This window comes from Anser anser, assembly GCF_964211835.1.
Source record: "Anser anser genome assembly, chromosome: 4".
In the NCBI taxonomy this organism is placed as follows: domain Eukaryota; kingdom Metazoa; phylum Chordata; class Aves; order Anseriformes; family Anatidae; genus Anser; species Anser anser.
The window spans coordinates 44,465,263-44,490,508 of NC_139724.1; the positions used below are offsets into that span (position 1 = coordinate 44,465,263).

At 40.4% G+C, this 25,246-nt stretch overlaps 1 protein-coding gene across 1 annotated transcript in view; it reads right to left on the reverse strand.

Moving 5' to 3' along the window:
* The window catches only part of AFG2A (AFG2 AAA ATPase homolog A), a 191,193-nt gene that overhangs the window by 118,710 nt on the left and 47,237 nt on the right, over positions 1-25,246 (reverse strand). The window contains exon 13 of the mRNA XM_083833773.1: positions 15,806-15,932. Within this exon, the coding sequence (XP_083689899.1) occupies positions 15,806-15,932 (127 nt within the window). The remainder of the gene's footprint in view (positions 1-15,805; positions 15,933-25,246) is intronic.

The window sequence follows — 25,246 nt, forward strand, 5'->3', positions numbered from 1 at the left end:
AGCATATGTATCCAAGTAGACAGCGTTAAAACCAAAGGGGTTCAAAATTGCCAAAAACAATGGCTGTTTCAACCCAGTCTGTATCCATGGTATATTTTTGCCTGATCTGATACTAACCCTAGTCACCTTTTTCTAGTTCCCAAAATTCCAGTTCTGCAAACATTTAAATATCTGCTTAGCTTTAAAGTAAAACATATGCATAAATGATTCCTGCATTGTAAAAAAAAAAAAAATGCGATCTTTGACTTATAGGAAAAGAAAACAGTTACAAAGGTTTGAGTGTGGACTGAAGGAGTTCCAACAAGTTTACCAAAGTTCCAGGTTGAGATAGTCTGTAACAGTATTTCTATAAGATCCATCTGAATAAAAAGTAAACTCATGGAAATCTCACCACAAAAAAAAAAAAAAAAAAACAGGCTGATATTTGCATAAGGAGTTTAGATTTTTCTACAAGCCCAGAACTTCAGGTGGCACGCCGGGTACACAAATGCTGGTGATTCTGAATGAAACCACAACTCTTATTCTCTTAGAACAGTACTAATTAAAATAATTTCATTTAAAATGTATTCAGTGTCTCAAAACATTAATGGTCCAATTCAAATTTTGTCTTTTCTAAGAACTTAAATTACTTGTGTTGTCACAGCATTGCTGGTAGATCACATAAAAACACACAGCGTTTTATGGGAATGTGTCTGCTTAAACAATTACTTTATTTGTGAAATGACATCTTGTGTGAAACATATTCTGTTTTCATGTTCAAAACAATGATGAAACAGATTCCTGTTCTCTGTAAAACCTGCAAATGATCTAGTACCAAACGTGCAAACAAGGCTTCGATGTTGGGCAGGGAGGGTTCTTTGCTTTTCATTCTCTGTCCACTATGCATAATAGTAACCCAAAAAAGAGCATACTTGAAAGCAAGAGGATTCCCCTTCAGTCATGACTCTGAAATCTCCTCAGACATAGTGGGACTGCACAGTCATAGAAAAGGGAAGGATTTTGTTTTTTGTGAATGTTAACCAGCAATATTCTTGAGAAGCAGTCACAGAACAGCACCTAATGTCTCAGTTACAGTCTCTACAGCAGTTACAGTTATTTTGCCTTGCTTTCATCACGATTGTGATCACTCTTATCTAGGATGCACAAAGGATACAGAGATCTTCAATAAGAAGGTGTCATTCTTCTACAGCTGCTGCTAGCCGTAATTGTAGCAAGGAGCACAGCCGATTTCCTCTTCACACCTACCCCTTGTTCCTGCCCTCGACAATGCTTCTAGGAGAGCAGGCAGTTGAAGCAATAACATAAAATACCTCCCTGTTCATGTGCGAGTCTGCATTCTGATAGTAAAATGCACGCACAAGCATGACCAAAAAAACCCAATATACTAGTTATTTTCTAAACAACAAACAAGTGCATTATTTAGCATACGCCAGCGCTGCTGAAACTAGCCAAGACAGACGTTTCAGTTAAGAAATCAACTGTTCGTCTTGAATTCTGCTGCACGAAACCAAGCCATTAAGAGTAAAATCCTGTGAAGACAATGTTTCTGGGTGAAGAATGTGATCTGCACTCTAGCTCTCCCGGGGACTATATTGCTTCTAACCGTAGGCAAGGAAGTTCAGAGACGCACAAAGAGGAACCAGTGGGGAAATTTAGGACGAAGCCCGTTACATTTCCTCACACCCACTCTAACGGCATCATTAGTGCATGAAGACAATACAGAAGCTCAGATATCAGATCAAAATAGTACTTAAACACTAAACCAAGTATTTAAAGACTTTAACACGCTTCAATGTTTAATGTATGAAAGAATGTGCTCCAATTTAAAAGAGAGAATTTTGTAAGCTAGCACAGAGTACTTGCATTCCTTAATAAAACTAAAATAAATGGCCATTTTATAAGTGCAGTAACATGTTCCAAGGTGTGCGTTTGCCAATTACACACACCTCATATGTTGACTGATGAACACACACACCCTGGCGTGTGTTCTTGCTTACATATCTCACGTGCCTCCCTGTTAAGTAATGGAATAAGACTTGCCTCGCAAACTGGCTAACGCTGCCTCTTCTCGCTCAGTGACTTCTGCAGAAAATATTCACGGCTAAGAAAAACAACTTCTGGAGCAGAGTTAAGCTATTTACAATCTTAAATATACTCTCTCCGTCTACAAGACCCAATTCTGTGCTAGCCTCCATCTGCTGTGCCATTGTCAGGTGTGCTTTTTCCCCCCAGACTGGGCTGGCATTCAGCATTTTTCTGCATGCACTGGAGCCCACCATAGAGACATGGTTTTTCTTACAAATACCTTTTTCCCACACCAGCTAGTTGCCCCCACTGGCTGGCTGTTTCACTACTTCCACCTTCACGAAAAGATGGGCACGCTCATGTTCTCCACACAACAACAAGGTAGACTGTGGTATGAAGACAGCCTCCTTCAAGAATATTTTTCCCCTTTAAGAAAACATATCTTTTTTTCTTGTTTTGTTTTTCTTCTACTTGAAATAGCATGCTTATTTTGAATAAATGCTGACTAGTGTGCAATTGCTCTAACAGAAAAGCATGCTTTGTAGAAAACAATAGATTTCTCAGCCTGCTGGAAGCCAATCCATGATTTTTTTTTTCAGTCAAAAGACTTAACTCCAGAGATATAAACACCAGAACATGCACCTCACGTGGTCATTTCTGACAATAAGACAGAGTAAAAAGAAAACACATTGCCATGCTTATTGTTTTTCTTCCCTTCCTTTTCGGAATCCTTGTACAACAGTGTGAAGGAATTCAAATTCTCTAAGTTCATTATACTGTGCGATGCTTTCTCTCTCACTCTGTTTTCAGCAAGTCCAGCTGTGCTTCTCAGGAACTGTCTTCAGACAACAGCATGCACTGGCAGGGTAGAGGCCTTTCCTATGTTACCTCTCTATAGAGACACAATACAGATCCTTTTGTCTCATCTATTTTTCCTGTATAAAATTTACATCTCATTTATCAAGGTTAATACCAAAGAAATGATATAATACAGGAGCCATGACTTTTGATGAAACAGTTATTCAAAGTAACAAGGAGGAAGACTGAGGGTGAAGAACCCTCCAACAACCTCAGGAGACTTCGCAGCCGAACAATATTCAGTAAAAGTAAATGTGAAGTGATGAAGATGAGAAATTCAGTCTTCCGTTCACGTGTAAAAGGACAGGCTCTCAGACGAACCATTACCGCTTAAGAGACAGACTTCCTAGTTTTAACAAACAGTCATGAAAACTTCAGCCTGATGCTTGGCTGCAGTCAAACAAGCAAATCAAGTGTTCAAAATTGCATACTGCTAATAACAGAGTAAAGAACGAAAACAGAAAGCACCACTACGCACCCATACAAATCCATGTTTCACCCAATCCTTGGATAATGTATGCAGTCACTCAAATGTATGCATTTCTCTCAAAAAGGATATAGCAAATCTGGAAAAGGTTCAGGAAATGGCAGCAAGGATGACCGAAGACATAAAAAAGCTTTGGTATAAGGAACAGTTGGCTTTCCTCTCATTTTGCATAGAGCCACCTTGCTCACCTATTCCAGTTTTTCAGAAGTTGACTTATTTTAATGAAAGGATTACATAACTTCATAGCAAGGTGGAAGGGTGTGCACAAGTGAAAGGTAAAGTTTCAGATTTGTATATCAGCTACTTTGAGAGCCAGCTGCTTTGCTAGAAACAGAGCACAGAGAAATATAGAACTGGGAAACAGAGGCATAGTTTGGAATGAAAAGCATAAATCCTGTGTCTTCTGTGAGTAAATAAGAAAAATTATCATCAGCTCTGTTTGGAAACACGCTCTAAAATACCCACAGAGCTGTTTTGTTGTTGTTTATTGGTGGTGGTTTTGGTTTTTGTCAGGTTTTTTTTTTGTGGTTTTTTTTTTTGACTTGTCAATGAAACATCAACAAGAGCACTGCAGTGATGTTTCACTTTATCTCTTCCATCTGTGAAGTGATAGGTACTTACTTTGCCTTCCCCTCTCTTAGCAGGGTTCTGGAAGGTATTCTGGCAAGCGACACAGAAGCATATTCGTATACACATGCCATAATGTCTAAGCCAGCAATGGCTGCAACCCTCTGAAGAAACAGCCCAATGTTTCAACAGGTTTATTTACCTCTATTTATCATCATACTTCATTAGTTCTCTGTCTCTTTGTCTTCACCTAAAAAAAACCCTCTGGTGGCATTGGTACAAGTTCTGTCATCCTTTTCTATCATCTTGCCAACCCAGTTTCCAAACACAGTTTCCAAAGCAAAACTCCCTGTGCAGGAAAAAACAAAGCAGATGTGGGGAAAAAAAGAACTGGAGGGGCATAGGAATGAAAAAGACTTGTTTTACAAAGTTACAGGTGTTGATATGAGTTTACAGGGAAAAGATACCAGTAGATAGCAGTGTGAATTTAATGCATACAATTAATTTCATAACAGATTTTTCTCTTCCCCAAAATATCTTTTTATAATATAATTGTTATGTTGGAATAATAATTTAGAATGAAGATATTAATGGGAAAATGAACTATGCATCCTATCTGAAGTAGCAAGAGCTGTTTTAAACTCTTTTTTGTATGCCTGGCATAAACATGCTTCTCTGTAACACAAAGCTTAATTCACCATGGATGGTGTGCACTTGCAATTACAACAAAAGAAGTAACTACACCCTGTTTAATTAAATTCTTCAGCTAAGTAAGAACGTGTAACAGACTCAAGCCCCAAAAGGAGCATTCACTTCAGATTTTCAGAACTGAAGAGTGGACTCATATCAACCGTTGCTTGGCACCACTGAATCAAAATACTCATTTGACTTTTAGACACTTCTGTCTCAAGCAGCTTCAAAGACCTTGTAGTTTACATGATTTTCTAAGCTATTTCAGAAATTTAGGAAACACTTGTGATTCTGAGACAGTTTCTACAGTTGTAAATACATCAAATATATGGAGCTTCAAATAAGCTTTTGTTATTAAACTACATTGGCATATGCAACCCTGAGGTACTCTGGTGACCTACAAAGTCATCCACCAAGCTTGCACTGATCACAAGAGATGTTAATGTCTCATTTGGATGAGAACAGAGCCCTAGCTTTATGCTCCTGCACATATGCATAACAAACCTTCCACATACCTTATGAAAATGATATACTATGAATCAATGACTCAGATTGTTCCTTTTTTCTTTAATACTATATTATTACAGTACTGCATTCATTTAGTTTGATGTTAAGTCTTTTTTTAATAACTAAGATCTTATAGAAAGAACACGTTTTTCTTATACAAACCCATTCTCTTTTGTTGTTATACTTACTGCACACGAATGGTATTTCTACTTGTGCCTAAGCAGTACATGTTAGATGTGCAAGACATCAGCTTTTATCACTGCTGGAGCAAATAAAATGTAAAGTTGGAGCTCTTTCAACATGAAAAAAAAAACAGCTAGTGGAAACTGCCTATGAAGTCCTATTTTTCTTTCTCCCCGTAGAAATTTCACAAAAAAGATACTACTCATCAACTGAATGGGCTAATGATAACATTCAATATCCATAAAGAACCTTAACCAAAAGCTTACCAATATCCTTACCGAGAAGCAAGTGCATATCAACTAATCCCTACATTCAACAGCTCTTCGGAGTCCCTTGCTAATGTAGAAAGTTTGATCATGTTCCAACTTGCTCATTATAAAGCTCTGAGGTTCAGAGATTTTCTAAGCCTAAAACTAAAACATAAGAGGTCACCACCTTAACGTGTACAAGCAAACAGTGAAACTGTACACCAGCCACCTCCTGCTCCTTTCTCCCAGCATAGTCCCAAGCTGTACTCAAGGGACATGAATACAAAACCAGGGGTACGGACAATGCTAAGCCTTTTGCTTCACCATGGCTTCCATTTTTACTAAAACATCTTTCACTCTATTAGGGGAGAGAGAAGTATCAGCACTTAATATTATGTAAAATGATGGGTGACTTCTATAAGGTCACACATTTAGTAGTTTATGCTATTATGAGCTTTGACCTTCTTGTCCTTTCCAAACTGGCTGACTGCCTTCAACTGATTTGTTTTGTAATGTTCCAGTCAAAACATTTCAGCTGTTGCATGAGAAGGAGACCAGGAAAAATATGTCGCTTTGTTTATAATTTTAAAAACTTAATAAAATGACTTCACCCTAACCTTTGGAGGGAGGACTTGAGAACTGACCACGTTAGAAGGATTTGAAACATCTTAGTTTGAAAAAGCTTTGTGAGGTTTCTTGACATTTAGCAGATACATTTTCCAAGTTTTGACCACTGAAAGACTGAAACTACCAAGACTCAAGGAGTCTGCAGGCCATGTTGCATCCAGGCTCCCAAAATTACAGCAGGAAAATGACCTCTCCTCTCATTCGAGTTGCCTGAATCTAGTCAAGCAGGAGGAGGAGAAAGAGGATACCAGAGCTGACACTGAAAGGAACAAGAGATAGATATGAGGAATGAAAACACTGAAACCAAGAGTTTGAACACTGGGGCAAAACCGAGGCTCATTAAGAAAGGACTAAATATGGGAACCCAGAAGGAAACAGAATTGGAGAATCCTGGCAGGGCAGACAGATAAAGATGAGATAGAAGCCTGGGGAGATTATTCAGATGACTGAGAAGAACTACACATTTTGGGAGAAAGACTGTGAAAAACAAAACGCACGCAAGAACAGGCGAAAAAGTTGACATCAATGGAGTAAAAAAACTAGGAGCAAGAATCATACTGAGGATAGATGATAGTTTGCTGAAGGTGAAGAGGTCAGGAGATAAAGGAAAAACAAACCAAGAAGATACTGGATAAAGAGAGAGAAGGCAAACTGAATATGGAGATGACACAAGGAAAGAATATGAGGAAAGAGTTACGGCTATGGAACATTAGAAGAAACATTACTACTGAAAAAGTCATTTATCTACCTATTCCTATATTCTCAGAAAACATCTTGGATAGTAGGTGAAAGTCCCATTCTTGCCTAGTAGGCACCACAAAGACCAGCAAAGGAGTTGAATACTGTTGTCGATTTACCAATTATTTCAAGCAAACAAGTTTTCTATTGCAGACCTAGAGGGTCCTGTACTGCTGATAACCATGAAGATACCAACAGGATACTACACCAGGGGCTCTGGATGCTCACTCCAGAAACTAGTAATTGTTCACCTGATTTGAAACAGTGTAAATCAAAGCTCTTAAAAGTAAGGAAATTTAAGTAGTAGGGCAATTAAAGCAGAGGCCATCATAATGACTTGTAAAAATAATTTTCTAAATTAATGCAATTTAATTAATCATGCACAATGAATAACACTTTAATTAAGGTAATTAAAGATGGCATGATGATGCACATGCACAACGAAGAGTGAACGGAGGTTGTACACGCAACCTCACCTATGGCAGTTCTGAATTCACAAGTGCTCAACAAGCACAACATGCTCTGTAATGCGATTTTAATATAGCATACACAAAAAACTACATGCATACTGCACGCTTCATCCACAAAGAGGAAGGCTGGGCAGAAGACCAAGTGCAAACCAAGCCCTAAATGGGTCTGTGGCCACAGCCCAAGTACGCTAATTGCGGCCATTGCTCTAGCTCTGTAGCTCAAAGGACCACACTAACATCCTTTCCAGAGTCATTCCACAAATATTTAAAAAGCAAGTCCTCTTGGAACATCTCTTCCTTAACTGTTATCGCTACCCTAATGAAGCTTATTAAATATAAAGAGACTAATGCCGTCCAACACACTGACTGTGAAATACGCCTCGCTGCGCTTTGCTCATCTGCCATGGAGCACTGATCCCCAGCCACACGTCACCGAGGCCTCGACAGCTCCTGAGGATGCTTCCTCAGGAACCGAGCCAAGCCCAGCACCCCAGCTGCACCCTCCTCCATGCGACCCCAACACTTGACACGAGCACATTGGAAGGATTTAGCAGGAAGAAGTTAGCATCCCGTGGGCTGTTCTCAAGTAATTCACATAGGAAGCTAAAACCTGTGCCTTTAAAAGCAGTTGCACAACTTTCAGGGGTTAAAACTCACTGTACAGGTACATGAAACTTCACCATAAAATTGGTATTGCTTCTCTAGATAAAGGTGCTTTGTTTCGCACTAAACGCACATGAAGAATACAGATGACCTAACGCAATGTTTAGGATTTTATACCTCATTTATAGGTACTGCTCAAATCCACTTCGTTTTTAGAGGTATGATTCATGTTAACCCCAAAACATATGTTCTCATGTTCTCTTAGCATCATTTTCAAGATACAATTGAAAGAAACACAAAACCACATAACAATCTGGTATCACCGTTACAGACTCATTGAACTGAGGATGGTATTCACACACATACCAGCCTGAGAACCTTTCAAATTTCCTGCTTTGTTAATAATTTGGACGCTTTCTGACCTGTTGTGCTCCTCATCTGGACTTTGTGAGGCTGGGAGGTACGAATAAGAACAAACTTTGGCCCATGGCCCTTACCTTCCCTTTATTTATTTATTTTTTATTTTTTTTTTACTTTTCCAAATGAAATAAATACGCCTTGATACCTTCAAATCAGTTTTCTGGCACGTGTTGCAGAGAAGTTTACGGAAGTTATTAGTGATGCTAAAATACACGACTTTGTCAATGTAAGGAATGCTTTCCGTTATAAAGAATAAGAGCAGGCATATTTACTTTTCTGTTCTATTTGAAGTAAAACTATTATATTTTTACATACACTGTTTGGTTGTATGTTTTCACAGACAAAATAAAGCCAATTTATCCTGGCCCTATACTATATCTGTTAAAGGAGAAAATATGCAGCCCAGCAAGTTTTCCCTCCAACCCTTCTTTTCAGGCAAGTAATAAATCTTGAGTGAAAAAGTCACTGTGCTCTTCAGCTGTCACCACTAAGATTTTGTTTTTTAAAACCAGAGCAGCCTTAAGGCTGATTTACTACTCAGTGCTCCACACTCTGACAATCGATGCTGGAAACAAAAATCAGTTTTGCACACCTGGAAATATTTTATTTGCTGTACTGGTGAGAAAACAAAGTTTTCATCAGCGAAGGGGGTGGGGAGGAGAGAGCTTCAGGTGAATCTTAAAACCCAGTTCTTGACTTAAAGAGAAACTTCATAAATATGCCCACGAACACAGAAACTGCCTCAGCATTCAAACAGGGTGGTAAAGCTCTTTAGGGATTCTCGGTTCGCTCTGCAATCCAGCCTCAAATCATCAACTTAGAGGTCTTGGCCAGTAAACAGCAGTGCCCATCATCTGTGTCTATTTAGACTTTTCAGTTTGGCAGGTGAAAAGAATTTGTGACAATTTTAAAATCATTTCACTTACTCTTTTGCCTTTCTTCTTTTAAACAAACTTATAAAGCTCTTAATCACCCTAAAATGTAAACAACTTATATTAATAGTGGCAAGATTAGACTCTGAGAAACAGCTACTTTCCAGAGCACCTCTTGGCCCTGGTCAGAATTGCAAGTTTAACAGCATTAAGGGTAAAACCCAAACACATACCAGAGAAAACCAATTGAAGGAAAATGTGATGGTGCCAAGATTGTGAAACGATTTCAGAATATCAGATCCTTTTTTCAATGGCATGTAGTTCGATATCATTTTTCCCTAAAGCTTCATTTTCTGAAAATTTATTATATGCTCCAGAACAATCTTGTCTTCAAAAGAAATCCCACATCTTCTGTTATTTCAAAGAACCATGCTTGCACCTGGGCAAAATGATGTAAGCACTCTAGGTGCTGGCTGACTAAAAAGTCACAAGACACAAAATCTCTCTCCTCTATTTTTAATCCCAGGGCTTTAGAATAATATGAGGAGTGCCCTTTGACGAGCAGAGAGGCATTTCAGTGTTTAAAGTAAAAAAAAATAAATATATATATATATATATTTAAAAAAAGAAAAAAAATAATGCTTCAGCAGTATGGAGAGGCATGGTGATTGCATTTACATGCTTTGATTGCTATTCTGAAATACATTCCCACCTGTCCTATTCTAGTGATGACTACAAAGCCCATATACAAATGAAGACTGATTTCAGTAACATGATAACAGGCAAGGCATGTAGTTTAAAAAATTACTTGTTAGTTATCCCCAGTGGTCCCCAGAATGGACTTCAACTCTAGTAACCTAGCAGTACCAAATCAAATAAATAACAAGATTTCACTCTAACTAACTGGTGTTTACTTGGTACTAGTTTATCCAACTATCATGAAATATTTTGCCAACCCTTAAGTATCCCAACGCTGTCTCCTTCTAAAAGGCACCCAACTCTTGTGCCACTGGTCTTCCAAACCTGGATGAAATTGGCATAGAGGCAATACTGAGAAGTGGCAGCCAGAGGCATATTCCAGCTCCCCAGGTAGGACTCAGCTCACCTGACTGCTTCTCCTCAAACCAAACCCAATGCAGAGCACAATGAACAGGCAGAAATACTTAAATTTCCCTCTCTAGAGTCCTAAAGCCATTTAGCAGTTCTCCTTCACAATTCTACGTACAATTCTACCCATGTTGAAGTACCTAAAGCAGCAGGGAGAGGTAGGATGGTTTGTAGAGCTGGTAGCACCAGCCTCTTCTCAGAGGTACACACCAGGGCGAGAGGCACAGGTTGCAGCAAGCTACACTGCTAGATAGAAGGAAAAGAAAGAAACTCTTCATGGTGAGGATGGTCAAACATGGAGCAGGTGCCCAGAGAGGCTGTGAAATCGCCATCCTTGGAGAAACTCAGAGGTCTCCTGGACGAGCCCTGAGCAACACTGAAGTTGGCCCTGCCCAAGCAGGAGGTTGGACCAGAAGACCCCCAGGGCCCCTTCCAACCTGGAGCTATGATCTTGGACCAATCTTCCGGGCAGGGGGTTACAGAGAGGAACACAGCACACAGCTGGTGGGTAACGCGGCTCCTAACTCCACAGTCCCACACCGTATCTGGGAAGACTGAAATCCTACCAAGTCAGGCTGTAACATAGGAAGGCCCTTTCGTAAAACATATCTGACCAAAACGGGTATCACAGGTAGGTAAACATGTCAATATAAGAATACAGAACACGGCAGTGAGCTGAGTTAGTGCCACTGCATCTGACTGCTAAGCATACTTGCAGTGTCACCTGCTTTATAACAGCACACACACATTGCCAGACAATAAGGAATAAATATGCAAGATTCTTTCCTATTTCTTTTAACTTGTAAAACGGCAAACCTAAATATTTGAATTTCTTCCATAAGCCTTCAGAAAGACAGAACTTTGATGTTTTTAAAGAGGAAAGATTATTTACTTTTGCTGCAGGCAAGAAATTATAATTTCTTTACTGATTCTGCCAAATGGCTCTATCACGCATTTTTTTTATTTTCATCAAAACAAGCCACTTTAAGTTAAGGTTGTCCCAAAGCTACACAGTAATCAACATTTTAAGGGTCAGATCAACTTGTTGAACCTCTGTTTGACTTTTCTGACCAAAAGAACTCATCCAAAACCCAAATGAACCACAGGGGAAGAGACTTTTATTCTCTTTCCCCATACTTGGCAGTTGCTAGGAAGAATACAGGCTGCACTTTTATTCTGTTCACATAAGCAGAACAGACAACTCAGTATCCACACAATTCTTAAACTAAATAAGCTGAATTCAACCCCAGTGACTAATACATTGAAGCCAACAGGGCTTCTCTAGTGCTTCTCTGCAGAACAGCATGGACCGAAGCCTTGGGGCTGAAGGTAGAGAAAGAAAGTAAGGAGGAAGGCTGGGGAGTACAAAGTTTTTGAAAGCAAAATAAAAGTGCAAAAGGAGGCAGCAAAAATCCTCTGTGCTGGCACAAACCACAGAGCACATGCTCTTATACTAGCACGCAGGATACTTAAAGATGAGAAGCCAAGTTCCCCTGCACTAAACCAGCATTTTTAAAGATCCAGTTCTTCGGTATTCACTGTACCACTACAGTTTCTGATTTGAGCCCACGAACACCGATGAAATCCAGACCATCATCAATCTAGAGACAATGGGCAACACTGACAGCACAGCATCTCGTTAATCTTCGTTTGTCCTATCACATCCTGTCATTCTTATGCAAATAGAATATTTGAGGATACATCTTTTCTGCACCCCATGACGAGGAGAAGTGAAGCTGTCAGGAGCACCAGGATGTCATCCTATACCACAGGCCATCACTTCACTCAGCGCCTCGTGTTTTACATCTCAGCTAATGTGTTTGACATTCAAATTTGACCCAGCAGGAGGTAAAACTATCTGATGCTGCAGCAGCACGCATCTTGCTTCCTCTGCTGAAACATTCACCAAGGTCCCCGAGGATCTGACAGCCTCCCTCCCTTCATTACATACCCTGGCTAAGGGAGATCGAAATTCTGCTGAAGAGGAGAAAGATATCTGCATGGGCAGATAACGATAGCAATTCACCCTTCTCACCCAAGAATTAAGCCTGATATTAAAAGTCTTGCAAAACAGAGGTACCATTACAAGAGAAAAAAAGGCCACAAAATCCTGTTGAACTGGCGTAGGTTTTCTTCCATGGAAATCTCTTGGACTACACCAGAAAGTTCATCCATGTATGTCTGCATAAGACGTTTAATTCAAGCTAATCTAAATATACATGGTGCTCAAAATATTTTATGTGATGTTTGTAGCCATAAGTGAAATCTCTTGTTAGGCCAACTGATATCTGAATAGAGAAAAGCTCTGAATAACAAGCAGCTCCATAAAACTATTGCAAATTTTTTTTAGGCATGAAAAATCACTCTTGAACGTAGAAGTCACCAAAAATAAAAATATTTTTCCTACTATTGCTCATCAATTCTACGTCTAGAGTAAAATAAATAAATAAATCAAGAATAGAAGGGAAGTTTTACTATTATTACTGACTCAGAGTGTTTTGTTTCTGTATCACTTTCAAAGAGTGTTCAGAACATCTTGTTCCAGAATCTCTCTCTTCTGGTAGAAACTGCTCTTCCTGCATCATACACGGGATGAAAACAGTATGTGCTGGTTTTGTTTTCTTACAAAAATAAAGAAAACTATCCCCAAGTATTTTCAGCATCGCATGAATGGGATGCAAAGTAGCTAAGTGCTACAAACACAGGACACAACTTGAGGTTGAAATAATATTTCAATTAAATCATGACATCTTAGAGAAATTTTCTTATTAACAGACATTTGTAACAAGTCAAAACAAGTTTAAAATTAAACACAACTCTATAAAGGCTGACTCAAAACTACTCACCATGCAAAAGCAACACAATGTAGTGTTTGCAGAGATGACGATGCCTGCACTAGGCTCAGGGGAATACCCTTACATGTGATATTCCCATGTGCTTTTCTCAAAAGTGCATAAGATCAATCATCACATATTTATCAATTAAGAAGCAGACATAAATGAAGATTGAATCAATTATTACCAATTTTGTAAGTATTTAAAACTTACAAAGCATGCACTCCTCAAACATTTCTTGGTTTCAAAAATCTAAAACATAGTCACAAAAAACTATACCCAACATATTCTCAGTACCTGGAAGTAAAGACTATGGATTGCCTTGTGCCTTTATACAACATGTAAAGTTCATACATTAAAAATTACCGTACAGTCACAATACATCTATGCAAAGAGGACATTTATTTATTGTACTACATTGTTGAACTACTATTCAATACAAAATTTAATTGATTTAATAAAATTTTACACATTCAAGGGCATCACTATAAACCCAAACTGAAAGACTGCCCATTAAGTGAAGTTCATAATACAAATGCTTTCTGGTGTCGGTCTTTTTTTTTTTTCTGGGGAAGAAAATGTGCAACTATTGCACTGGTGTAGCCTGTGTGGCCTGGATGAAGCATGATGAGCATTATACCAACACAAATGTAATTCTCCGCTCCCTTTAAACATCAGTGTAAACCCCTTCTCCGGATTGGTGAAATTTTGCTCTGTTATTCTGTAAGTGAACTCTTTCTGCAAAGTTATCAGAACTTTTTTTCCTTTATATCTTAGCAAAAATAGTATAAAAAATATCTTAAATACCCGTTTATGGTTTTTCGCTAATACAATTTCTATAATCACACAACTTGCTACTCTGAGGGGCACTGTCTCACGCAGCATGGACTTTTTCTTTACATTTAGGGTCAGGACTAACAGCTTTATTGGGGTTAGAATCTACCAGCCTAACACTGCCATACGAACACAAGCGTGCTGTTTGTTCTACGTTTCCTTTCTTCCAGCCCTGTACCATGGGAGTTCCTTAACACTCTGCAGGGACACATATGTATAATATTCTTCCTCTCAGCCTCCACAATGCCTAAAAATCTTCCCTGTGGTGGCTACTATAGCTTGTTACCCACAGAGCTTTCAGATGTTGATGATAAACTCAAGAAAGGAAAGAAGGTGGAGTTGACAGAGCGGTTTCCACAACATGTTATCTGTTCATCCTTTCTGGCTGCAAGTATCACTGGTGCCTTGATTCAGTGACACTGCAGGACCTAGCTCATCCCTGTGTAAGCCCATCTCTCCCCTGACTGGGCCACCTATTCTGTGATATGCTATCCCTCCCCATCTCCTGGCTTTTAGTTAAAACAAAGTATTCCTAGAAAACTGGATGTATCAACAGGTCTTTTCAGAAGCAACAGCTCTCTTCATCAACGCCACCACATTCAGATGCACAGAAGTCAAGTTTTTACCATCAGATGAAAATAAAAACTTTCAGCCACGTCTTTAAGAGATCTGAGTTTGCATCAGTGATGGAAATACAGTTGACATATACATAGAAAATTCTAACAAAAGTGAACGTTTATCAGGACGCTGACAGCTGGGTGGCTTCCTTCAGTTCAAAAGGAAAGAGACGGTGTTCAGGAGCCAAAATACAATTTTATTTTTCCTCAAAACTTCATGTGTAAATGAACCTTACCTTAAAAGCATGCATTTGTACCTATTTTATGCCTGAATGCTCCAAGACCAGCGGAAAAAACACTATTCCAGAAATATCTTAAAATGGAACATGGAAAATATGTATAAAACTTTAAAGAAACACTATTAAAGATTGGGAAAAAAAATCATTAGCTTGTCATCAAATTATGAATGTTGTGAAGGTGAAAAGCTGTAAAATAAAGAACCTTAACAATGCTACAAAACATATCTCAAAGGAAATCACTCCAGACCGGTCCGTCTGCTGCACTTAGCTGTGAGAAGACCCAGCAGTGACAGACTGTTTTAAAGTGGATTTTCTAGAGGGCTGCTGGGTTGATTTTGTGTTTGGAGGCCTTCTGCTGTGTTACAACCCTTTCGTTTTTACAAACTTGCGCTCCAGCAGAGCTGCTGTGAGACCTAAGGAGAAACTGCGCTGTCTGCAGTTGGAAACCCTACTGCTGGCAGCAGGCGAGTGGCACCAAGGAGATGCTTAATCTTTTGAAAGGAAGAAACTAATGAAACCGACAGTCCAGCAAACCCTTGCATAAACAAACACAACAGAAGCAAAACCCACAAAAGCAGTTTGACAGAAATGTTGTTGCACAAGTTCAATGAGCTTGATTTAGGAATAATTTCTTCTAGGAAACGGATACTTAGAATACGGATATTCACAGAAGATTTTGTTTCTGTTAAAATTTTGTAAGAGGGAGAAAAAAAGGCAGGGACATGAACCTTTCCTTTGCCTTGTCACCATTTCCCAACATCTACTCTTAACCATTAATTTATTAGACAACAGTTTGGAGAGTAAACAAAGAGAATTGAATTATTCCAGAAACTGGTCTTCTCAAGAGAACAGTATATACCACCCTGCATCTATTTGTACCTTGTCTATCATGTCCGGTCTGTTTGTAGCTGCCAAAATTGTCACGTCCTTCAGCTGCTCTATCCCATCCATTTCCGTTAGCAACTGAGCCAAGACACGGTCTGCTACATTTCCAGCACCTGAAGAGCTGATTGAAAAACAATTAGTATTAGCATTAGTTTGCCCTTCCCAGAAATTTGGAGAAAAGGAAGAATACATTTTTCTTTTCAATTTTCAGAAGTGTTTCAACAGAAACTTAGTTTCTCTTTATTTTAATTCTGATGTTTATTTTCATCTTAAACAGCTGAAGGCAAAATAATCAGTCATATGAAGTGAGAAAATGCAAATTAGAGAATTAGTCCTTTCTCAATAACAAGCCATCTTTCAAAAGCAACTGAGGTTTGCTACTTTCTACCCTGCTGTATAGGCTGTAAAGATTTAACACAATGTGGATGTCTGGAATAAACATTTTTATAACAACTGAATCCATGCAGATTTTTTTACTAGTCAAACAAACTTTAGTTTTCAGCACCATCCAAGTCAGTGCTTACACCAACCCATGAAGTATAAAAATTAGGTAGTTATGTATTTTGCAGAGTTGGTCTACGTTTTTGTATTCTCCCCATCAAACGAGTAAAAATTGAGTGTTGACCAACTCCTTCATAATGGCATTGTCAGTCCTTAGGTCAGTTGATTTTCCAGATACCAGGAAAAAAAAACCTGAGAAACAGAAAGTTCCAGTTTTGAAATCACCAATATGTGAAAAACCTAAACAGGCCAGACATAAACTATTTTAAGCTTTATTTATTTATTTTAGTCTGGAATTAACTCTGGTAATGTCAATGTTCACAGCAAATTGCTTGAATTACTTAAATATATGTAGCAAAACACATTACAGAAATAAACTCACTTTCATTAAATCTTCTAACATCTTAAAAAGAATAAGTGATGTACCACCTTCTTCCTAGACATTTATCATGTATGCGTGCACATATATATGCACATGTGCGTACGTATATTCACATGAATAATGAAGGATGCAGAAGACGTTGCATAAATCACACCAAGAGACCAAGGACCTATGTTGCAATAAGTAATAAATCTTATGAACAGCTGTGTTCTTTACACTATCCCATCTTCCTCATTCTCCATAAAGAGGCTTTATTTCTGAAATATTATAAAAATAGGTGACTGCACGTCATCTCATGTTTTACTTTTGAAAAGGTGCTGTGCCTAGGAGACACTGGGACTGCACACGGATAACTGTATATGCTCAGATACAGACGCACTACACCAACGATGTATGGGTGTTCCTTTCAGCGCCAAGCTCTAGGTACATACAGATGAAACTGTGTGTTTCACTATGTATTTATGGAAGAAGTGTATTACAGCCTGCATTAGCTATAGGAATAATGTAAACAGGTGTCAGTTCTCCCCTAGTCAGAGAGGTGGTGGAGGAGGGAAGGACAAACAAAAAAAAGAGGAAATGAGAGAAACAAAGCAAGAAAAGCTGAGAAAAGCTGACCCACCACCAGGACCATGCTCAGAAGGAGCAGGATGTGTGCCTGCTGTGGTGCCAGGCTGTGGGCCAGCATCCCCAAAGCTCCTCCTGGCGCCCGGGGGCTGGAAGTGAAACCCCCGTGAGCCTGGCTTTTGCCCCCCACTGTCGGCAGCCACAGGTAGGGCTCCTGGCACTGCTCAGCCATCAGCTGCCTCCACACACCTGTGCCATTTGGGGGGGAAAAAGCCCACGGCCACGCTTCTCCCTTTGCCCTTGGGAAGGGGCTGCTGGCGTCGCTTCTCTCTCTGCGTGCTGGGCAACTTCACTTTTTCCACCCTCAAACGGACATTTTCCAGTACAATTTAACAAAATAAGTCTCCTGATTTCTGAAAAGCAACATTCATTCTGAAATAAGCGTTCAGAGCTTTCCCAGTGGATGTGGCACCGGAGGCACCCACTTAGCCACAGAGCTGCTGCAGCTTCCCAAACACCTCGGAGGCGAAGCAATAGATTTTCTCCTAATAATCTCTCCAACTTTCCCGTTCTACAACTGGTTCTGTAATTTTCCAGAGCAAAACAGTTAACCTATCAGACCTAGCCTGGAAAATATCTTTGAGGGGTTATAATAAATGTTGGCTAACAGAATATTTAGGTTGCTAAGAAATATTAGAGAAGGGACTTGGGTTAGCTCGTTGTCAGCTTTCTGGTTTGCTGCAGCCAGGTTAGAAGCTCCCGAGCGGGATCAGAGCATTTCTAACATACCCCTGGGTCACAGCCCCATTGACTTGCAGGGGGCTGCATGTGATAAAACACTTCAGGTGTTGTGCAAGGATAGTAAATGCTTTTCGAAGTACACTGAACTTAAAGGAAATTAAAATCAACTTTGTAACATAAGCTAGTCTCAGGAGGGATTCAGGCCTCCCATCCTGCACAAGTTTCACATTCACTCAACTTTATACCCCGTGGATCACACACAAGAAAAAGCTAAGCAAAGGGAAAAAAAGTATTAAGGCTGGGACCAAAATATTAAAATTACATGAGATGATCTGAAGCTAGAAGGCTTGGGGGGGGGGAATGCTAAACTTTTTTTTTTTTTTAAAGGAAACAAAGGAGAAATGCTTGTTTATAAAGAGAGGTGGCTAGAACGGATATTACATCTTTCCCCAATATAAACGTTTCTCTTACAAGTATCGGACTAAAAGGAAAAAAAATATTTACTCTAAAGAAAACCCCTGCTGTTACAGGGGAACGTATATTGCAAAGGCTTTCACACAATTAGGGTATAATCAGAAAATTGCAGTTAAGCAATAATTGATGGCATAATACCCAATAAACAATTAAGGGGAGATACCAGCACAATACTAGGGGCTTTTACAAGGGTAATACTAGGGGCTTTTACTAGGGGCTGTTAAAAGGAGTAAGAAGATTTTAAAACCACACAAGCCAAAAATACCAATAATAACAGCAGTACCAAATGAAGACACGTCTGGATCTGTGACCAGAAGTTTTCAATTTTAGTGATTTTATTTACATAGTTCACTAAGCCGTCATACGATGCACCATATTTAGCACAGAGTCTAGAGCAAATTAGCTTTTGGCTTAGGAGGATACCCCATGAAATCAGGGGCAGGCACGCGTTTACCGAGCCAGATCTCTTTACCAGCCGCTCAGAGCTGGAGCAGCGCAGCACCGCGCGCCGAGAGCTCTCGCGCTGCCTAAGCCGTTAATCTGAAGGGTGACACGCAAGTATGCATTTTTCCATTTTCCCATGATTTCCCAGCAAGGGTTTCGAATTAACACAGGCAATGTTCATTAAGGCTGCCTGGACTTTTGACGCAAACAGCAGTCAGAGCCACAAATGATGATTAACCCTCCAGTCCCAGGCAGGCGCTGCCAAAACCAACTTCCAGCCGAGCGGCGTCTTTGCCCCCCTTCTCTCTACCTGACCTCCGTGCCTCGATGTCATCATCACAACCGCATGGAAATAGCTCGCAAAAGGCACGTATGGGTACAAACTAATTTCCTGTCAACACGCCGCCTACAAATCCCGGCGGTCGGCATCAGGAACCTTACATAATCCACGCAGGGCCATGTGTGCACGGGCGTGTGCATGCAAGAGCCGTGCCCCGACCAGAAATACCTTGAACTTCAAAATGAAAACGTGTGAGGAAAGAGGAGCCTGGCTGCTTCACGCAGGCCTGAGAATTTGAAGTAATCACGTAACAAAATCCATCAGTCTGTGGGCTACGTGCTCTTTTAATCTTTTTGCCAACTCCTAAATCCTCGATGAAGTAGTTTTAAAGGCAAAAAAAAAAAAAAGGTATTCATTTGTACTAGTTTACCGCATCAGCCAGAGCCAGATATCCTCCCCTACACGAGGTTCCAGCTAATGCTGCAAGTACCCCAAGAGCCCCAGGCTGAGCACGCCTGCGCTCCTGCACGCGCTGCCCTCGACCAGCAGAGAAACTTCCCGAACTGCCGAGCCCACCAGCCAAGACTGCCCACGGATTAAGACAGGCTCTTCACGGGGAATAGGGAAAATGAAACCTCTCCTCAGTATTTTATTTTAGCTGAAGGCACTTCCAGTGTGCATTCTGGCAGAAGAAAACACACCTGCTACAGCATACCAAAGCGTCACCGTTAACCTGAATTAATTTTGGCCTTGTCTGCTGGAACTGAGAGACCCGGATCCCAGCTCCAAATTGCATAGAGCAGGTGAGGGCCACCCACAGTGCCCTTTCTTCTCATCTCCGGCCTCATCCAACGCCCATCTAACCACCGGATTCAGACGTCAACAGGCACTGTCCCTCCCACGTGAACACCTTAAGCCACTCATACTTCTTCCCGTGAATATAAAAGCAACTGCGACCTGATTCTACCACTGCATCAAGGAGTACGTACCTACAGCTCATCAGCATATCCACAAGGAAACTGCTTCCAGACACAACTACATGTATGCAATCCTCAGATCTCAGTGCTACCTTTCTTGTTACAGGTAGTTTGCTGACTGAAACAGCTTTCTTGTTTTGTACATTTTTACTTGTTTAGCACCCTTTTCTTCTTTTCTCCCCTTTATCTAACAGATTATTTTCGTATTTGGAAGTAGAAGAAAGCAGTGCTTACTATTTCACCTCATGATGAAATGGCACTGCAAGCCGATGCAAATGTACATTTACATCGGCTGAAAACCTAGAACACTTCCAAAGCCAAGACAATGAATGTTTTTTTCAGAACAGCAGATGTTATTTTCATTGGAAAATATATTTAAATCCAGACCTCCAATTAAATCCTGTCAAGGAGAACCAGCGACTCTCCGTCTGCTATTGACTTCAGCGACGCTGAAGCCCATCTGAACACCTTCGGTACAGAATCAGGACCTTAGTTCAGTTACGTTGTTAAACTGTAGGCGTGAAAATGCAGGAACTATTCACACCGCAACCTTCTGAGCACTTTTAAATTCACAGCAACTGTGAAGCTGGGAAACCAGAAGGAAGTGTGGGAGGCCCCATCCCGAGGAGCCCAGCGCTGCCCAGATGACCCCACCTCAGGCAGACCTGAGGGGCCGAAGGGGCAGGCCTCAGGAGATGCAGCCAGGATAAATTACTGCAGGGGGATTAATCTCCACACAGCTGAAATCTGTAACACAGGCTTTGTGAGAAGGGAGTGCAGCCCACCCTCTTTTCCAAAACGTCCTCTCAGGCAAGATTTACACACAAATAAAAGCTGCCTTTCTTATTTTTCTCTCTAACAAAAGAATTGCAATAACAATCAAAATTTACTGGTTTTAAAAGTACTCTTGGACATGATATCATCTCAAATAATTCCTTCCCTGGAATCTCTGGAAATAATTTCATATCAAAACAAATGCAAAACTCATTGACACGACAGAACGGCTGGTATCAAAAAATGAGCACGGGTTGAAGCTGAGCTTTCTGGCAGGGCTCTCGGCCTCCCCACAGACGAGGGAGGCAAGACGGTCCTGACGAACCGAAGCCCCTTGCCATCATGCTGCCACACCAGCCTCGCCTCACCCGTACCATCTGCAGGGTTTTATTGAGTCTGACGTTTCTGTCAGGGCTTTGCAGGGGTAAACTGTCAGCAAGGAGCACCTGCCAAGGCGGTCCTCTCAGTCCAACTGCCACGGCCGTAATTAACTGTCACGCTGTTTTATTTCCTTCCCTCACAAAACCCAGTGAAATACAGCTTTGGCAGTTCAAGGTTTTCCACAGCATTAGAAAATAAAATATCTACTCCAATAGCAATACCAGAAAAAGAACGATAATGGCAGCATCTTGCCTGATAGCAAATTTCAGTCAAAAATTATCAGTAGGGCATTCTGTCCAGCTGAACGGACACTGCCGTGCCAATTAGAAAAAGCAGGCTCCTCCACGCAAATATCCCTCGCTGAAATAGTAATTCAGTCGGAATATTCTTATCAGTCCAGACAGGGTGTATTTTAGCTGTGAACTTTGTTTCCCCTGAATGCTACTGGGGCTTCAAAACTGAAACCTTATTAAATATACTGGGTTTACAGAGATACGCATGTTTACATAAGCAGTGCAATATCACTATTTTTCCTATATAACAGCTTTCTGCCTCCCCCCCCCCCCCCCCCCCGAAAATCAGAACACCTTTAACATCATATACTTATTTCTGCTTATCTATCATAGAATCATAGAATTATTAAGGTTGGAAAAGACCTTCAAGATCATCTTGTCCAACCATCACCCTACTACCAATGTCACTAAACCATGTCTCTAAGCACCAGGTCCAACAAGCTGCAAAACCATCCTCCAGAATTACTAATTGATTCTTCTACACACATACACACACAGCAAATGAGGTATTTCATAAAACAAAAAGGCATAGCAAGCATACTTAGGCAGGAGTAATCATTATGAAAACACTGGGCCAAATTCACATCTGGCACATGTACAGTACAACTCCCATGCATATTATTAATTCAGACTGCTACAGATGCTAGAGGCTTGGATGTTATTAAAAATCTGGGAAAGAGACACAGCATGCAAATTCTGTGCATAGTATTATCAGTTAAATCACAGAATCACAGAATGGTTGAGGTTGGAAGGGACCTCTGGCGATCATCTGGTCAAACCTCCCTGCCAAGCAGGGTCACCTAGCTCACGTCTCACAGGATGGCATCCAGGCGGGTTTTTGAGTATCTCCAGAGAGGGGAGACTCCACAACCTCTCTGTGCAACCTATTCCAGTACTCTGTCACCCTTACAGCAAATTAAAGGGTCCTCATATTCAGCCAGAAATCCCTGTGCTTCAGTTTGTGCCCACTGCCTCTTGTCCTGTCGCTGGGCACCACTAAAAAGAGTTTAGCCCCATCCTCTTGACACTCGCCCTTCAAACATTTGTATATGTTGAAAAGGTCCCCTCTCAGTCTTCTCCAATATACTGGCTATTCATAAAATAATAATAATAATAATAAAGAACAACTATTAAGTGCTAAAACAAAAACCCACTCCCCATAGCAGGGAATTTTCCTGCCTGTATCATCAGAAAAACCCTGGAAGAAGATAATTCTAAACCCTTCCCTCCATCAGCACCCTACAATTAGATGTAGTCATATGTTACATGCACCTCTATCAGATTTTAACCACTATATTGTTCTGCATCTTCCCTTTTTCATCAAGACCTAGATTCAAGCCCTACAGAAAGGACATCTTCAGAGGAATAATGGGGGAAGTCACTGAAATTCTGAAACTGGGTAGAACATTTAACTTTATGGTTACCTCCAGCCTCAAAATGGTGTGCTTCATGTCATTTGGTCGTTAAAGCTTTAGAAAAGCACTGAAATATAAAAGAATTCTTATTCCTTGACTGACCTGCAATGTCTACACAAGCTTCCTGAAAAGAGAACATGAGCTTTGTGAAAACTGGAAATAGTGCTCAGCTGTCAGGAGGTGACTTTATAACAAGTGGCCAGACTGCTTTAGCTACATCCTAATTAATCTCCATGTTCATACAAGCAGCCTCTTTTGCCCAAATTTCTTATTACTGCAGCTTCCAGAAGTTTGTGAAGTAGGTCCAGAAAAAGGCAACACAATTAAAGGAGAAGAGGAGCCAGTCTGCGATGGATTTGGAAGCGACAGGCTGTCTTCCAGAGGGCTTTCCTTAAGCACATTACCAAATCCTTAAGTACTAGACGGCGATCCATGGCCCGTTCCCATCTGCCTGCAACCAGACACACGTCTATGAAAGATGGACACGGGGCCTTGCCTTCATCTGGCACCGGCACCATCCAGCTGAAACAGGACGATGCTGACATCTAGAGCTCTCTTATTCTTTTAACAGTCGCCACCTTAAAAAAAAACATGCACCTGATACACAGTATATTTCCCATTTTCTTTCTTTCCGTTTCCCTCAACATTTCTCTTCTGTGCATTCCTGGAAGTTAATCAAGTTGAAAACTGTAATCAATCACGTCTACCAGGGAAGCTAGAACAGTTTAAATTGGAAGCGTTACAGACCTAGAAGTAAGTAACTAGACTGGATTTCGTTTCATTATAACAGTATTTAAATATGAGAGGCTTACATTCACCTGGAATAAGTTTCATTTATAAGTTTTAATGACAATTATGTTCTCCTTTGATTTCATTTAAAAAGGCATTCAATAATTATAGTCCTAACCCTGCCAGCAGTTGTAGCCTGCTTGCTGGGCCCATTGCATGGGCAAGCTGAACATAGCCACAGCCAACACCACACCAGGAAGCGAAGTGGCCACCGCTTATGGCCACTTCTGATCCCTTTAGTCCTGGTATCTATTTCAACTGAGCCTCTGTCAGGAATCCAGACAAAAGGCTCAAATTCATGTCTTTGGTTGAAGCACCTTGCTGCAGGTCAGCCTTGCCACAGCCCTTCTGGGCACTGCAGAACACGCTTACCTACTTAATGGACTTGATTAGTTCCTCTAAATCCTGTAAATATTATCCATGCATCTGAATGATTGCAAGAAAAAGATTTGTAGATCCAGTCCTGCTTCCACTGATGCCAATGCAAGTCTTACTGACTTAACTGGGCACAAAGCTTCAAATGTCAAAATTACAACAAAGGCTGGCAAAATTACAAATATATATATATATATTACACACAGAAAGAAACACGGATTTAAAACACATTGTGATAAAGGATTATTTTTTTTTGCTGGACAAGAATCTTCATGAGTTTGCTTCAACAATAAAGGGGTGCAGATATTTATCACATATACATAACATATGGGTAATGGTATCTGTTAAAACTGCTATTCCAAAACAAATCACAAGCTTTACTGTGCAATTCAGTTATTTCAAAACTTTACTTCTTCACCATTTGTGAAGGCCTAAAGTAGCTTTTTTACAGCTTTTTTCCCCAGACAATATTTTTTTTTGGATACCAAGTACCTTATAGAACTCAGACCACAATCACAAATTTTCCAGTGCCTCAACTCTCCATCATATCCAAACAAAGGTGGTATTGCCAGGAATCAGCTGGTGGTCCCTGATTCAGGGACAACCAGTGCCAACGTAAGTCAGAAGATCAAGCTCCCTGCCTGACATAGCCAGTTGCTAGCATCAGGTCCATCACAACTCAAGTACGGCACAGGAAAACTGCATTTCTTCCATCTACTCTTTGCTCATATCCTTTGGCCTTTGCATACGTAATGTCAGGGTGACAATACCTCCTTCAGCTCTTCTGCTGGTGATTTATCAAATGCACAAGCGGTTTTCTGCTGAGAACCTGTAGCCTATCTAATACCATTTTGCTGTATCCCTGCAGAGTCCAGCCCATAGACTTCACCTCTCCCATGAGGGAGGCTGCCAATTACACAAGAAAATTTGCATAGATACAAAAGTGTGACTGTATGTTCAAGCGTACAGTGTAAATATGTGCTATAATACTCCAGAAAGACAAACATCTCGGTTTAAAATCCGAAAATTTATCACAGTCCCTGTT